Here is a 17,573-nt window from a genome sequence, read left to right on the forward strand (position 1 = left end):
ATTTTATAAGCTTTTAAAATTATCTTCCGTATCGTTGTATAAACTCTAAAAAATATTTATCGCCGATAACGAGATTCTTAAGAGAATTTTTATTCTCAAACATGTACACACCTACAATTTTATTGTAAAAGTATATAGAACAATGCAAGAAACATCCTTTTAACCTTGATTTTATATCAGAACATTTCGATTGCGATACTTGAGATAATTGGGCATCTATGTATATGCGTCATTTATAGCCAATAAATAATTTAGTAAATATGTGAGAGAAGATGACATTGCACTAGCTCTTATCTGCAACACAACTTAATTATTTATTAAAAGAAACAAGATTAGTGGATATTTCCGTTGCATATTAATCACTTTACGAAATATGCAATTTAAATATGGAATTAATTAAAAATCATGGTGGAACATATAATACTGTTTGCTTTAAAATCGTAATGTATTTCTAAGGCGTACTTCGAAATATATAACGACGTTATGCAAACTATTTTTTGTCTAACTAACAATTCTGACATTAGACTAAAAATACTAGTAGAAAACTTCGGAATTAAGTATATTCGATGTCTAGCTATAAAATAAATAACATTACTGGCTAAGAAAACCCTAATAATCTTAATGATTTATTTAATTTTCGTTATTAACATCTACTATACAATAAACTGGTCGTGCTACAAAAGCAGTATATATATATTTAAGTATTAGCATAGTGTGTAGAGCATATAAATACTGTGTAAGAAAAATAGGATTTTTTTTGGAGATTCTGTGAACACATTTTTAAAGAAGTCAACGGAAATGCCATTTCAAACACAAATAACCATTTCACGTAATGAATGATTTAAAGCGAAGTATGTTCTTCGCTTGCTAAACTGTCTGTATCTTCTGTGTCGGAATTGGTTGCAGCTTGTACTCGAGCGTATTCGTCGGTGTCAATGCTTTTACAAAAATGAATCGCGTATTTTAGTTTTTGTCGTAGAACTGTTTTACATGAATATCGCGGCATTTTCAGAAGGAAAAAACATGTGTAACTTTCAGGAAGAAACTGGTCCGGTGGGTTGTATTTATCCATTACCTAACAGAAAAATAACGATGTGATATACAATTATTACATTTTTAATATTTCTTATCGAACAATGTTTTTTTTTTTCTAAATTTTTTACAATTACTTACTTGTAAAACAAAGTCTCTGCCTCTAAAATCTGCAATTGTGCGTGGTAAACGCGTTCTACCCCAAACAAAACGAAGAAAAAGCGATCGTTCTTGATTAGAAAATTCATCCATAACTTCCCAGAACCACTGAACAAGTGGTGCAATCGCTTCGATACCTGTAAAACAAATTAAATTTTTTAAAGCTGTTAATAATAATACTTTGACACGATGCATACGATTGTAATAAAGCATGTACCTTTATATGTTGCAACGGATTTTAATAAATTAAGTGGTATATCTGGACTGCCACAAACCATTGTTTCAAGTTCAGCACCGCTAAATAATGCCAATAAGGGCACAGGAACGACTTTTGATAAGCCTTCTCGTACAGCTGCTACTTGAGCATCGAATTCATGTAGTCTATAATCTAACGCCAATCTTACATATTCGTGCCTATTTTCTGGTGTTATTTTAAGATATCTAAAAATTGTATAATAATAATAAAAATGTATTTCTTTTCTTAATAATAAAGTTTAATAATAAAATAATTTCTACAAAAATATGTTCTTATTTAAAATAATTTTTAGAGTTTGTTCCATATAAAATTTTGTATAAAATAAAAATAAATATACAAATTTACTGACTGTAATACCTGTTAGATAATGCCACATCGTTTCCTGCAGCAGATGGTGTGGAAAAAGGCATTTCTAACGTCTGAAAGACTTTCTCATCGGGATCCATGTCTCTAATGCAAAGCAAGCCAGGGACATAATCCCGATCGACTTCCGTCAAATCGGCAGGTGTCAAAGGTATACCTGCGAGTTGCTTCCAAACTGGTTCAGCTAGATTTAAACTCAAGGGACTACCAGTTCGTATAGCGATGCCCATTAGAATGCCTAAGAATTGAAACATATTCATATGCAATTGTGAGTCTGCCATAGGATTCAACAAGAAGCAATCTCGGTTCGTGCCATTATCTTCGCGGCCGTTTGGTGTAGGTATAAATAACGGTAAAGAACCATTTTGTAATTCGTCGCACATCTCTGCTATACTTTCGCTGTATCCACCGCCGCAATCGTCGACGCTTTCCCCTACGATCACACAAATATATTAAATATTTTGTATAATAAAAAATGTATTAAATATTTTGTGTAATAAAAAATGTATTAAATATTTTGTGTAATAAAAAATGTATTAAATATTTTGTGTAATAAAAAATGTATTAAATAATTTATGTAATAAAAAATGTATTAAATTGTTTGTGTAATAAAAAATGTATTAAATATTTTGTGTAATTTAATCAGAAATTATAATTGTGAATACGATACATACCCACGAATTTCACTTTCCATACTCTATGAGGTAGAAACAGTACGTCCTGTGTCAAAAGAGACATTTTTGACACCATTTGGCCGAAGACAGATTTCATACCGTCTGGTCCAGCTAATCCACCTTTTGCTCTCGCTCTTTTCACTTGTATCCTATTCAATTCGATTACAGGCCCGTGTTGGCGATCTCTGACCATTGTAGCTTGAATAACCTTGCGAAACGTCGCTTCTTTTATGCTATACACCAGCATAGGAGCCAGTTTGCTCAGCCCGATATGCCCAGTGATCGGAAACATCGCTAAAGCAGGACATAAAAGTTCTGCGAAATGATGCAGTAATACCAGTCTATTGCGCAGTACAGAATATGACAAATCTTTAACTAGATCGTATTCCATGGGTGTGGACGCCGGCATTCGGCTTTGCGTTGCTTTTGCAGTACTCCAAGCTAACGTGTGCGCACTACCGCAAGCGACTCGTGTGATTTTCTTTCCCTGTAACGCGTGTACCAATCTCGGCCTGTGAAGCGCGCTCGTAGTGCCATCGCCAAGCTGGCCTTCGTCGTTGTCGCCCCAAGTAAAAACTTCTCCCTTGTCGGAACACGCGACGCAATGTAAAGAACCCGTCGCTATAGAAATAATCTTTTTTCCTTGCAATGCGGCTACTTTACGTGGTCTACGTACATGGTCATCGGTGCCATGTCCTAAGCGATGATAGTCACCTTTGCCCCTGCACGGAAATAAAAAATATTTTAAATAGATATTTTAAAGATTATTTTATTATTATTATTAATAATGTTTTTTAACATAAAATTATTATTAATAAAGATAATTTATTATAAATAAATAAAAGAATTATGTCAAAATAAATTATGTATTGTTTATTATTACCAGGTATAAACCGCTCCGGATCTCGTTAAAGCAACCGAAAATTGACTACCGCATTCGACTTTAACCACGCCGAGTCCAGCAAGAGAATCTATCTTTAGTGGAACTTTACATCCATCGCTTCCGCCTCTTCCTAATTTTCCGTAATCTCCATCGCCCCAACTCCATACATTGTCGTCGTCGGTTACGCAAAGAGTTTGTGCATCACCGCTTCCACATGCTACGTCAATTACTTTGTAATCTTGCAAAGCTTCTACTACTTTCGGTCGTAACTGATCGTCACTGTCACCATGTCCAAGACGTCCGTATCGTCCTGTAATTAATTTTTTTTTAATTACAGTTGTATAATTACCTTTTATAAAATTATAATAAAATTAAATATTTATTAAATATTTTCGAAATTATTACAAATATAATATAAAGCATTATAAATATATAGCATAAATATAAAGCATTATAAATATAAATATAAATATAATATAAATATAATATAATATTACCTTTTCCCCAAGTATACAACCAACCAGCGCTGGTAATAGCGGCACTATGATGACCACCGCAAGCTATATCTACGATTTCTACGCCAAGTAAATCTTCGATTAATTTTGGCCGATCGTACGACACTTTGTTTCCATGTCCCAATTTACCATCGTCGCCTTCGCCCCAGGAATACACGTGACCTTCCGAACTTAAAGCAATGCAATGTTTGCCGCCTGAGCTAACAGCCACCTTTTTAATGAATACATGCTGTATCGATTCCAATAACGTCGGGATCATTACAGAATCTGTTCCTCCTATTCCAAGACGTCCTGCAGCCCCGTAGCCTATAAAAATATAGTATGTAAAATATAAAATATTATTTTTAAACTCGACATTTTACACGTCTATTAAAAGAAGTTAATTAAATTTTTTAATTTTATTTATATAATATAATTAAATAATAAAAATATAATTAATAAATTAATTTTAAAATTAATTATTTTACCATACCAGTCGAATAGACTTTTCCATCGGCAGTTACGGCAAATAAAGTTTGTTCTCCGCCAGCTAGTTGAATCGGTCTAAGCGCTGACAGACTTTCGCACGGTGCAGGTAACTTAACTTTTGGCCCTTCCAGACCTCCTAGCTGACCTCTGTGATTGTGTCCCCATCCGTAAATCGCACCAGATCCGTCCCACGATAACGTCCAATCCTCCGGACGACGATTCAACCATTGCAATAATTGTTCATCGTGACCCTGCTTAAATATAGAATGATTTTCATGATCCTTCGTATAGTCGGCATCTCCATCCAGCGACATTTCGTTCAGCTGCTTTGTGACTTCATGGCAGAACGCTTTTGGCAAAGGAATGCGGTCAACGAGTGACTTCGCCACGCGTGCAGCGAGGCAGTACCTGCGAAACCAAGACCATTTATGCATTTCAGAGCAGAATTGCATACCGTCGAGCTCGAGGTCGCAGGCGAGCGCCACGAGAACCTTGAAGAAATCACTATGCATCAATTGCTTGCCGCCTCGAACCATAGGATCCTCGTAAGCGTACTGTCTTAAAAGTGCTTGCGGTAGAGAGCCAAGTAGAGACGAGAGTGCCACCTCAGGCTTTATGCCCGGTCCGTTTGTATAAACCACCTGTAATTTTCTCAATGCCCACATTCTCTGTTGTGCAGATAAAGTGCTTAACTGGCTGCACTGGCCCAGAGCAGTGGCCAAACGCGAGGCGACGTTCCTATCGGAATTTATTAGACTGTTATCCATGAGAAGATGCTCTGCAAGAGCTATAGTCGGCTGCGATAATACCGCTCTGTCAGATCCAAGCTCGTAAGGCGCTGTTTTGGCTAAAATAGGATACACCGTGAATTTCCAGCCCCAGCCGTTGACGGATCCGTCGGAGCAGAATCGCCATCTTAATTCGTCCCCTTGAATCTTGATTTCCGGGCCCCATTCAGTCCACTCTCTGCCAGATCTGACTGCTACTACTCTACCGCTACCATCCATAATTGTGAGCGGATCGTGCCGCTTCTCCGTGGAACACTGTCGATCGAACTCCACCCGTAGAGCCTCCGCACCAGGTATTTTAACGTGGCCGGTTAATGTTGTGTCATCTATATAAGGATGCGGCGTTTCTTGTACTACAGGCTGCGGTGTATTATTAACGCAATTGCTATTCGCCGCAGTGTCTTCTAGCTCCGTTACACACAGTTCTAAAAGCATGCTGCCGATGGAACCGTTGACTTTTCCTAGAGCAATTAGCACCGATGCTATCGTTTCTTTAGCCGATGAACAGACTCTATTTGCTACCGCAAGTTTTAATAAATCTACCAGAACTCTTGCATCGTCTTCCGTTAATGCTGACGTGAATTCGTCTAAGCCAGAGGCTGTCGTGCTGTCCTCACCTACCACCTGCGCGTTAGACGTCGAAGTCGCCGCTATAACGCTCATCGCAATCGTTGATATTCTTGAAGCACGTGAAGAGAGACTGGCAGAACTTGACATAGACATGGCTAGCATGGCCAGTGGATAATCTTCAGACTCGGGAGTTAGCTTGGGACTGGTGGTTACATTGACAGCTTCGGCAACGTTTGCTGGAGCTTCTCCTCCGCCTTGCGCAATGTCACCAACGTTCTGATAAACGGCATGCTCCGTGCTAGATGTCATAGCCGCCTCTGATGAAGGTATCGTTTCCATCACCGGTGCTATCGGTACGTGCTTTGCCGATGCACAGCCGTTCAACATCGAATGACTCTGCAAAGCCGTCACTATTGCCACTCGTGCCTGCATAATAAGAAGAGCGTTTATTACATGCTGCAGAGCTTGTTGTTTAGCGACATTGCTTTCTAACGAAAGTATTATACTAGCAAGCGAAGGTCTCGTTGCAACGGTGTCGCTTGTCATAGAAACTGTGCCGTTTTGCTCTGGCGCGTTATTTAATCCTAGACACATTTGACCTAATGGATCTCTTGCCGTCGGAAATGTGACGGGATCTTGATTTCCGTTGCTTGGTTGATCGACTAATACCCAAGCTATGCTGTGACTCGAGCCGCAGGATACTCTGTTCACTCTCGCGTCCTCCAGCTCGTGCACCAACGATGGCTTTCTGTTAACGCTTGTCGTGCCATTACCTTGCTGCCCGTGATCGTTATCACCCCAGGCGTATACCTGGCCGACATCTGTTACTGCAAGACAGTGCAACGCACCGACTGCTACGTGAATAATTTTTTTGCCTCGTAGACCTTCAACTAGCGTAGGCTTTCGAACATGGTGATCGTTACCGTGACCTAAACGGAAATAATCTCCTTTTCCCCACGTCCACACTTCGCCGTATTTCGTCAGGGCGAGAGAAAATTGCGCTCCGCATTCTACTTGTATGACACCTAAGCCATTTAATCGATCTACTTGTAAAGGCGTATAACAGCCGTCGCTTCCGCCTCGACCCAGCTTACCAAAATCACCGTCGCCCCAAGAATATACACAGCCATCAGTGGTTAAAGCCATAGTTTGCGCGTCTCTGCTACCACAAGCTACTTGAACGACTCTCTGTCCAACTAAAGCTTGCACTAATTTTGGTCTTGTTTGTGTGATGGTATCTCCGTGGCCCAATCTACCGTACTCGCCTAAGCCCCAAGTATATAACTCGCCATTACTAGCGATTGCCGCCGAATGTCCGGATCCGCAAGCGATATCTCGAATTCTTTTCGATTTTAATGCTTCTATTAACTTCGGCTTATCTAGCGATATGCAGTTTCCGTGCCCTAATTTTCCATCTTCGCCTTCACCCCACGAGAAAATTTTACCATCCTGAGTAAGCGCTAAAGCGTGTTTTCCACCTGAATGTACTGCCACTTTTTTTATCACAAATTGACTCAGGAAAGGTATGGCTTTCGGTTCGCACACATTATTATCGTCTCCTAAACCTAATCTACCATTCGTTCCTTCTCCGCAAGCGTACAGCTTACCTTCTTGGCTAACGATAAAAAGAGTTTTGCTTCCTCCAGCAATATGAATCGGCTTCAATTTTGATAGAACTTCGCTGTAGATTGGCAATTTAATTTTAGATCCTTTTAAACCTCCTAATTGATCTTTATCGTTTAATCCCCATACGTAAACGGCTGATTGCTGAGGAGGTACGTCGGTGTTTCGTTGTATCGCAACTTGTTCCTGCAAAACTTCCCAATCAGATGCGAGAAAAGAAACCGAAGTCGTAAGTTGATTTTCGAACATATTTTGACGGCCGATTATGCGTAAACCGTGTATCTTGCAATCTATGCCGCCGTTTCGACATTGTTTTATCGCTATTTCAATACATGGATAATATTCTTTCATATCTTGAAGTAACGTAACGCTAGTATCCGAATAACGTATAGTTATCGTTCTTAATTCCACTAAATTTGTAAAAGAATCTCCTACATTGACTGCAATTATAGAAGGCATGTAACTACTATCCTGTGGATTAACAATAATCTTGAGAGACTGTATTAAAATGCCAGGTAACATTTCCAGGCGAATCCAGTGTTTACCTTGCGATCCACAGCTTTGCCAATATTTTCCGGATCCATCTACTAGACGTGTTGCCCAATTTTCTCGCGAAGATACACTCAAGGTCCTGATACACTTCGACCAATCGTCAATTAAATGCGATTCTGATAAATCTTGTCTGTGATATCTTCCCGGTTTTCCGGCATACACCGCTGCCGAACCGGGTTCCACAATTCTATTAAAACCATGTCGGTGTGATCGCTTAGTGTAGAAACAATTTTCGCAGAGATTATAATTGTCGCAATATTTGCATTTAAATCTGGGACCGGAAATCGGCGATAGGCAGCATGAATTACAAATTACAGAGTGATGGCAAGACGGTACTTTTTCCATTTCGGCGACGCAGCCGGTCCATCCGTGCTGCTGCGGAAAATCAACAGATACATTTTTGCCATTATTAGTTATTGCCGTGACTACTCCGACGCAGTGATGAGTTACAGATCCCCAGTTGTACTTCGGCTCAGTCACTGACGCCTTAACTCTGACTTTATCTCCAACTTTTAGCGCGGGCGATGGACCTGGTAAAGATGGAGGATAACCAAGTAATTCTATATGAATAAAACGCATCCAGTATAAACCTCCCTTACGTTGCCACGCAACTTGTGCGTTCAGATCATGTAAGTTCTCTGCGTCGATTTTTATTACCTGGCCGACATCGCCGTACTCCACTTCTTCGTAGCTCTTGCAGCATCGCACCAACATACCGGGGACTACATTATCGCGTACGTAAATTGCATATTCGTCAACCGATAAAAAATCGGATCGTTTCATGTAAGTTGGTGGTGCACCGCCGCCCATAGCACCCTCTTGCCCCGATGGAGAGTCATCTAAATCTTCGCTAATCGAATCGTCACTGCCATCAGTTAAGCCATCTAAGCTAGACAAAGTTTCCGTGTCGCTGAGAGCCGCATCTGGATTTTCTAATAACCAGCCGACCACACTTTCCGCCGTAACACTACCTTGTTCAGCGACGCTCAAACTTTTGATAGCTAATTCGACGATCTTCTTATGAAAACCCATTTCAATTAATTGAGCTACCAAAGGACTAATGGGCGCTGCCGTAGAACTTCTTCTGGCTGCTGTATTGCTTTTACAATGCTTTCTTTGGCTTGACGTTAAAGAAACCAGTGAGCAATCGGATGTAGGCGTAGTAGGATCTGAAATTATACCGATTCGTTGAATAGGTGTATGCCGTAATTCGGAGACTAAATATTGAGAGACCGCCAGAGCGGCCTCTTCTAATTCTCTACGTTTAAATATCGGTTTTAATGGTTGTGGCTTCGTAGCTCGTAACAGCATTTCCTGCAGAAGCATTGAAGTACGTTTTTCATCGTCGTTGATATCATTAGTAAACGAATATTTTAAGATTTTCCGCAATTTTGATTGATAAGCGAGCATAGCTTTTCCGGCATTTAAAGCCGCGAGTTGTTGCTGTTGACTTCGCAATATCGCAGCATTCACAGCACCAGCGATAACGGGCATGCCACCAGGTCGTTTATCCATACAGGCGATACCTAAAAATAAATTTGCCCAGACAGATATAAGCGTTTCCGTTAAAGGCATCCTCTCCAATTGAAATTTCTCGTTAATTCGCTTTACCGTGTGAAACGGCACTATTTTTCGCGTCCCACTATTATTCCATAATTGAATAACAATTTTCGAGTGCTTCGTAAATTTGCAAACTGTGCCTATTTCGCCGTCAGAATTTACTAAGCCGCCAATTCTTATTCTGTTATCTAAGCCACCGATAACGACGAGTGTTGCCATAACTGCTCGTTGAATAAAAGGGCCATTTTCGCCACCGTTTTCATTCATCTGTATATGATATAACGAGCTGTCGTTCCAAAGATCTATCGTTAATGCTAATTTCGTAGAGAGAAATCTGTTTATGGCTTCGTTCCAACCGGGAAGAGAATGCAAAAATCGAATTAACCATGTTAGCTCTTCAACGACCGTAGAACTATACGATGCGGTCAAAGACATACGGCATTTATTTGAATGAAGCTCAGAACCAGCAGCAATATCGCACGTAAGAGCCACTTGGCCTAATATTCCAAAAGATTTCTCCAAAAACTGCATCATGTCGCTCAGAATCGTCTCTGTTCCCCACGAAGGTAAAACAGCCGCCAGTAATTTCGTAATCATAATTTGCTTCTCGAGGCATGGCTTAGTCTCGTCAATAACGATGCCCAGAAGAAGATCGAGCCAAGCTTGCGAGCTTAAAGATTTGCATAATTTTGTCGATTTCGCGATTGCTCTTAAAAGACTAAAAGTAGCCCAAGTTTCGTGATGCTGTCTCGCTAATTGAAAATGTGTGGCCGACTCGCCAGATTTGTTTGCAGTCGATATTACGCCGTGCAAAGTAGAAGTGAGAATTTTGATGGATACCGCGGGTATTTTATCCGCTTCTACACCGCAGGAGAGTAAGATTATTCGTAGCAAGTTTGTCGATGCCGATTTGAGACACGTGGTCGGATGCAGATCTCCTCCGCGATAGCCAGTGTTCTCCATTCTATTCCCTTCAAGTGACGTCTCGCTGTCGGTTTCATCACTGTCGTCATCAGGAGGTGTCGGTGGATCGGCTAGCTTTAAATCGTATTTACCTTCTTTGCCCATGCGATATGAATTCGTCGCGCCATTATCCCATTGCACTCTTATCCATCCGTCTTCGCCGAGCTCACCGATGACTCTACCCACGCCGGGCGGTGGACCGTCCTGATCTCCCCACTTCCAATCTGCTCCTCGTACAACTCGAGTGCCGACTTTCATCAACGCCGCAAGTTCTGTTCCGCTAAGTTGAACAGTCGGCGGCTTATTTTTTTGAAGAGTATCCTCGTAAATCGCCGTGATTTCCGTCTTTGCTTTCGATGTCTCACCGTCCGCGCCTTGCTGTCCTTCGCCGCCCTCGCAGAAACTTGCCGATGACGGCCCGATTTGCCTTAATAAAGTCAAGATGCTTGACAAGAGGCCTGAATTGACTAACAGCCCGATCTCGTTGGCACACTGATGATTAGTCAGCATACCGAGAATAGTCAGCAAAAATCTCGCTCTCGGTAATTTTCTCAGCCAAGTATAAGTACCTTGATTCAAGCTGCTTTTTCCGCTGACTTTCTGTTTATTCGGTAACTCCGCCTGTACAACGTACGTCCGCAAGGCTTGTATCGCCCACGAAATTACTTCGGCCTCGGCCAGAATAACTTTAGATTTTTGATACGGAGTTGTTAACTGTATATTATACAAACAATGCGCGATTCCGTCGCTGAGAGATTTATTTTCGTAAGTCAAGCCGAGCCAGCCATTAAGTAACGAATATTTCACCGACGGTATAAGGTAATCTTTTTTCAATAATTCTTTCATTGTCGAAATACCTTCTTCTCGTACACGGGCGCGTTGCATTTGACAGTACATTGCGCGACGCAATATCTCAACGTCTCCACCAATACCATCGTTAATAACGAACTCGATAATGCTCGTCATTAAACTGTTATAATCGGCAGTACTCCACTGTATCGGTCCGCATCGTATTTTTTCGCTTATTTGCATAATTTTGTTTTTTATATCTGATATATCTTCCAATTTTGTGGAGGAAGATGCCACGACAGTCAAACCTTCTTTGGAAGAAGACATCGTATCTCCGTCCGATTTATTTTTCATTTTGGCGTTTTGTATCGATGCGTTTAATATATCTTCTGGCTTACCGCCTCCGCCAGGCGAGTCTTTGTTCTTACGAATATCAGCTAAAACCATGCGAACAGCTCTCTTGAATCGAGGGACGGTGTGCAGCAGTTTTAAATCTTCAAGTCCTTTTACTTCGTAACTCGTCGCAGATCTGACTTCGTACAAGAGAAATCTGCATCTCTCTTGCGCGGGCGCGCAAACTTCTTTGTAACTGCGATTTTGTTGTTGTCTAATTCGTACTAAATTCCATTTAGTTTGATAAATCGCTCGCACCATGTCAGCTAATTGATTGTTTAATTTTGCGCTATTAACAGTTTTTAATTCTTGTTCCGCTAACGCAAATGCTTGTTGCCCTAAGCCAAGGTGCTTTATAATCACAGCCATTAAAACTCGACTGATTTCCTCGACTGGATGATCGCCGCAAAAATCAGCATGAGAAAACAGATTGTTAGCTTTCGAATATCTGTCAACTATCGCTAAGAATGCTCGAACGTGGCCGTCGTCGGTTTTATGCGCCTCTGCTAATGTGTGTATAAACGTAATCGTTCGATCGTCGTGTTCTTTTTGCTGTTCGTTCTTCGCATGCACTGGGAGCGGTGGTTCCGTGGGCGAGTTAGCAGCGGTTGATGTATTGCTTCTGGCTTCATCCTTTTCTTCCTCGTATGGATTTGGAGGCTGCAACACTTGCAAACCACCTCGCAAAAAATTTGCGGTGAGCCATACACCAGCCTCTTTCTCTGCAGATTGAAGCGTCAAACTCTGTCGCATTCGGTAAGCATGCAAACCTAACAAAAATCCCAGAGCTCTCTCCGTGTCCAGTAAAGATGAGCAAACGTCAGTCACCTCGATAGTAACTCGTGCGTTCTCGTCGGGTTCCGTTTGGCAATAATGTCCAACAAAACAGGAATCCATCATGCCTCGTGGTGGCGAAAGTTGACTGTACGGTGCACCGCATTGCGTCACCGCCGAAGTTTCGTCTCGCCCGACGACGTATCTTTGTAATACTTCGTAGGGAGACCAAGAGCCATCGTTTCTGATATCCTGCACGTCGTAAACGTTATTGTTTACTACTACCCAAAGACCACCGTCGCGATTATGATTCTCCAAATCGGCCCATCTTATTAAAGAAGGCTCTTCTTGAATAGGTATTTTATTTCCGTGTAGCGGTGCAATAATTCCCGGCCAGGACAAATCGTCCGCTTCGTTTTTTTCCATTGTCGGCGCCAATTTCACGAAGTGATCTAATGAATCTAATATCGGTGCAATTACTTCCATCCAATTCATATCGATAAGTAACGTGGAGTAATCTACTTGCAGCAGTATTAAACATGTTACTAATTCGGAAAGCAATACGTTGATTATATCATTTTTTAAAATACCGGCAATGGAGATAAAATCTTTGACAGAACGGCCACCAATTTCAGCTGCTAATGGCAATATTTCGGTCGCGTGATCGCAGATCTGTGCAATGTACTTTTTTAATAAAGATTCCGCGCCCATCATTTCCTGATCGTGCAGATCTTCCGTATGCGATTTGCGTGTAATGCACTCGTACACCTGCGCAATTAACAAACGTTGAAAACGTAGCAGAAGATTTAAGCTGGGCGAATTATCAAATCTTCGAAGATATTCATTTCGATCTATTTGTTGTGACGAGCTTTGCTGCAATCTAGATTGTGTAATGCATGTACCGTTTCTAATTAACTGCTGTATTAATTGAAGTAAAGAAATAGTAGTAATATTTTTACCAGTATTAAAGCCATCTTTTATTCCCTGTCTTGTTTCGATTTTGACTTTAACAACGTTCGATGTGCTCACGTCAAGATAATCCTTTTCATCCGGCATGTCTGCTATTTCCATTTTAATCGCAGCCTTCAGCGCTAATTCCAGTCCGCCATCCACCATTAAACTAGATACTAATAAATCGGCCATAAACCGTTGTCCACTATTTATATATATGTTCGCTGAGCTCGATTGTTCCACATTGCTAGAGGTATTTGGCAGAAAGCTTGATAGTGTCTTCGCACGCTCGTTTGCCGTTGGTAGTAGTATACTCCAGCCAGTTTGTAAAACTGCTTGCGCCGCTTCTTGTATCGTTGCTAATATCCCAGTCGCGCTTGCTAGATTAACACAGCGTTGCTTTAAAGAATTTAACAACGAACTACTTGTTGCAAGTCCGACGGATTTCGTATCGATGTTATGCGTTAACATGGTATGTAATTGTAATCGAAGCAAGTTTAACGTAGCTACCGCTAAACATTCACGATCCTGCGTTGGTGGTCGTATTCCCGGTAGGCCCTCGCAAGACTTAGATAAAAGTGTGTCAAGCAATTGAAAAGTTTCTTCGCATATATCAACAACGAAAGCCACTCTGCTAGCTCCGCCTGACCACGCCGACATGCACCAGGCAAAGCTTTGAGTCGGACCTGACGCCAGACCAATAACAGTTTTCGAGGATAACGTCGGACATAACGTAGGCTCGGAAATAACAGAACCTAACGTGGGATCAATTTGACCATAATCGTTTCTGCCCCATCCATAAACAAATTGATCTTCTGTCAGTGCCAATATATGCGTGGTGCCTACGGAAAGATCTTTAACTTTTTTATCTCTCAACGATTCGATAACTTTTGGATATCTCACACATTCCTCGCTGCCATGTCCTAAACGGTACGTGTCGCCTCTTCCCCATGTATACACTTCACCGTGAGCCGTTAACGCCGCAGAAAATTGTCCGCCGCAAAATACTTTCACCACGTTGATATCCAACAACTTGTCGACAATTTTCGGCGTTTTGGATACGTCTGTACCTCCTCTGCCAAGTTTTCCGTAATCGCCGTCTCCCCAAGAAAATACTATACCAGATGCGGTCACGCACAAGGTTTGAGAATCACCGCTACCGCAAGCCACATGTGTAACCGTGTGACCCTTTAAAGTTGTCACTAATGTCGGACTTAAGACATCGTCAAAATTACCATGGCCCAATCGACCGTAATTTCCTCTTCCCCATGTGTATAATTCACCACTGGCACTTATCGCTGCCGAATATGTGCTGCCACACGCAATAAACACGATAATCTTTTCCAAAAGTGTTTCAATTAATTTCGGTTCGTCATACGAAACGGTGTCGCGATGTCCGAGTCTACCGCCGTCTCCGTTGCCCCAAGAATATACACAGCCGTCTTGCGTTAACGCTAAGTAATGCTTGCCGTCCGAATGAGACGCGATCATCATAACTGTCTTATCGGCGAATCCATGCACTCTTTGCGGATATTGAGTTTCAGATCCGTGATACATATTATAAACGTTGCCATTCAGTGACAGTATTATTAATGCTCGTTCGGTACAACATAGCTGCTTTATGCCCAATTCCGCAATTGCATCGCAGTAAAAAGGAGTGGAACCATTTCCAAATTTTACACCACCCCAAGCTAATACTTCTTGAAACGTTTGTCTACCATTGCCACTCCTTGGGAATCCGTATTCGGTACTAGCGGGTGGTAAAAGGGGAGCTGCCAGTCTGCTTAAATTACACATTATAATAACCGCTGCTTTTCTTAAATCGACGGATATGGCGTCATCGTCTGGCAATCGTAAATATTTAAGTAGCACTTCACAGGGTCCTGGTGTAACATTTCTGTCTAAATGCCTACGAGATTTCGTTGCTGGTATCATATTCAAACGTCGTAATAGCGGGACGAGCGGTGCCGTACTTCCGGGTGGCGTAACGCGATTATCTTGATTTTTATGTTTGCCACTGAGATGAAGTAATAAAACAACGGAATCTAATAAACTAGAGAGAGTAGCCCTTTGCGCGACTAGTTCTAATAACAAACAGAGAGCTGTATGCTGATCTGATAATGGTACGGGACGCCACGATCGCCCAGTAGTTACTTCTCTGAAAATAAATATTTATTTCCATTTATTATATAATTATCATAAATTAATATAAAAGTGAAATATATGTACCCTGTGACAACTTGTCTTAAAAATTTTGCAGATCTTTCTACGACTTCCAGCCAAACTTGAGAAACATTGCTTTCATCGAAAAGAGTTGCTTCTGGTAATGATTGCAACGCTTCCAACGATTCAGTCAATAATTCACTACAAAATTCAACATCTTCTCCAGATCTCCAAGCCCGTCTTAAGTACGCGAACGAGAAATTGAGGGCCGCTCGTGAACCGACGCGTGCTAATCCTAAAGTCGCCTTTTCGTTAGGTCTTGGCCTGTAATTTATTAAAAAATGTAAGTAGTTGTAAAAAAGATCTAAATATTATTAACAACACACAGAAAATAACGTACTCTAAAAAGGATCAAGATATAATCAAGATTAAAAAAAAAAGTGTTTCGATGTTCTGCGTGTAATGTGCCAAAAAAAATAATAAAATTAAATTAAATTAAATAAATAAATAAATAAATTTGGTCTGTGCTATACAGAATGAGGCTTGCAATATAAATACATGGCTAATAAAATATCATACGATTTTTGTAATTTTCCGATAGACTTTGGTAAGTTTGAGGTATCTTTAATCTCTTGTGGTTTATGTCGAGACAGAGCAGTAAAATATCTTCTAGCGACTATTAAACGTTGTCTCAAACGCGTTGCAGATAACGTGCTATTTGCTACTTCACAACACAGCTTCCGTTGCTCTTTAATCGATAAATCGATACATCCTTTCAAGTCCGTTAAAGCTGCAAAAATACATATTAATAAATAAGTAAAAAGATATTAATAAGTGTTTTTTTGTATGTAAAATTTAGAATATTCAAAATCCAAAATCTTTGAAGTAAAAATGTGTGCTTATACTTTACCAGGTAAGCAATATCTCAAATAAAAATTCAACAATTTGAAACGAAAAACAAAACGTTAATAGAAATATATTCACATGGCTGTGGTCCCCAGAGCCATGAGTCCATTATTCGCTTGGCAGACATAGCCTTTTCAACCATTGCAGTTGTTCTTGCAGTTTCTTCTTCATCCAGTTTCTGACATGGAGTACAATTACAGCCATGTTGTGGGCCACAAATTCCATCACAGCAAAGACAAGATAACACTCTCATACCACAATAATAATGGCCATTTTCGCCTAAAAAAATACATATGCAAAATTATAAATATTAAAAAAATTTATATTAGTATACTTAAAGCTAATGTACTCAGATTTAACTAATATTTAATATAAATTAAGTTTATCTTACCTTTTTTTTATTTATTTATTCATTTATTTGCTCACCTTTTTTTGCTACAATTCCCGCAGCATTAATCAAACCATCACTGAAGGAGCCGACAATTTCACCATCTCGTACCATTTCATTCCACAATTCGGCCAATCCATCGCGATATAGAAATCGTTGCAGATCAGTCTTCAACCACTTGGCATCTAATCTCACCTCAGGCCTGACTGTTATATTTAATTGGTTGCTCATCTTGTCTACAATCTTATTTCATAAGGACCTCCAATGTGCAATTAAATCGATTGACTTAGACACAAGCTGATGGACAGACTTTGAGATTCAGTTAATAATAATAGCCTCGTTTTCTTAGAAGGTATTGCTTTCTCTTCTCGTCACCACGCGATCGCATGACAGTTGTTAATCCGTCTCTCTGCGGATCAATAAACAGAAAAATATGTCTCAAAATTGACTTATTACTCCCGAGTCTCGATCTTCCTTGTTATCCCGAGCCCGCGACGTTAACTTAAAGAAAACGGAGAAAAAAAAACAGTGTTACTTTTGAGGGAGTTTCTCGGGCTGCCAGCGACGATTGTTGTTCCACGTACCTCGGAGCCGCGGGGCTTAGATCTTGGATCACAGAGGGATGAGGTTAGCGATTGGGCGCACTTCGCGGCGTCTCGCCCGAAGAGAATCCCGCCTTCGCCGCGCCGTTTCGTCTTTTTAGCCGTCAGTCACCATCTGTAAATATTTGTCGCTGTCAGTTCGCCGAACTCGCGATCGTAGGCGCAATTGAACGCGCCCGTGACATTACGGTAACGTTATTT

At 40.8% G+C, this 17,573-nt stretch overlaps 1 protein-coding gene across 3 annotated transcripts; it reads right to left on the minus strand.

Moving 5' to 3' along the window:
• Window positions 1–606: 606 nt before the first annotated feature.
• Herc2 (E3 ubiquitin-protein ligase HERC2) lies at window positions 607–17,501 on the minus strand. 3 transcript variants are annotated; one of them, XM_070658286.1, is made up of 13 exons: window positions 17,355–17,501; window positions 16,809–17,179; window positions 16,461–16,661; window positions 16,056–16,266; window positions 15,543–15,800; window positions 4,355–15,471; window positions 3,865–4,188; window positions 3,368–3,677; window positions 2,485–3,206; window positions 1,805–2,243; window positions 1,409–1,632; window positions 1,174–1,328; window positions 607–1,075 (listed from the first exon to the last, which is right to left on the minus strand). In XM_070658286.1, the coding sequence occupies exons 2-13, from the start codon at window positions 16,999–17,001 to the stop codon at window positions 842–844; spliced, it is 14,388 nt and encodes a 4,795-aa protein (XP_070514387.1). In that variant the 5' UTR covers window positions 17,002–17,179; window positions 17,355–17,501; the 3' UTR covers window positions 607–841. The 3 variants fall into 3 exon arrangements, with proteins under 3 accessions (XP_070514387.1, XP_070514388.1, XP_070514389.1); XM_070658287.1 differs by having other exon boundaries at window positions 16,809–17,271; XM_070658288.1 differs by having other exon boundaries at window positions 17,306–17,501.
• Window positions 17,502–17,573: the final 72 nt, after the last annotated feature.

The sequence above is a fragment of the Cardiocondyla obscurior genome, linkage group LG06, assembly GCF_019399895.1.
Source record: "Cardiocondyla obscurior isolate alpha-2009 linkage group LG06, Cobs3.1, whole genome shotgun sequence".
Taxonomy (NCBI): Eukaryota; Metazoa; Arthropoda; class Insecta; order Hymenoptera; family Formicidae; genus Cardiocondyla; species Cardiocondyla obscurior.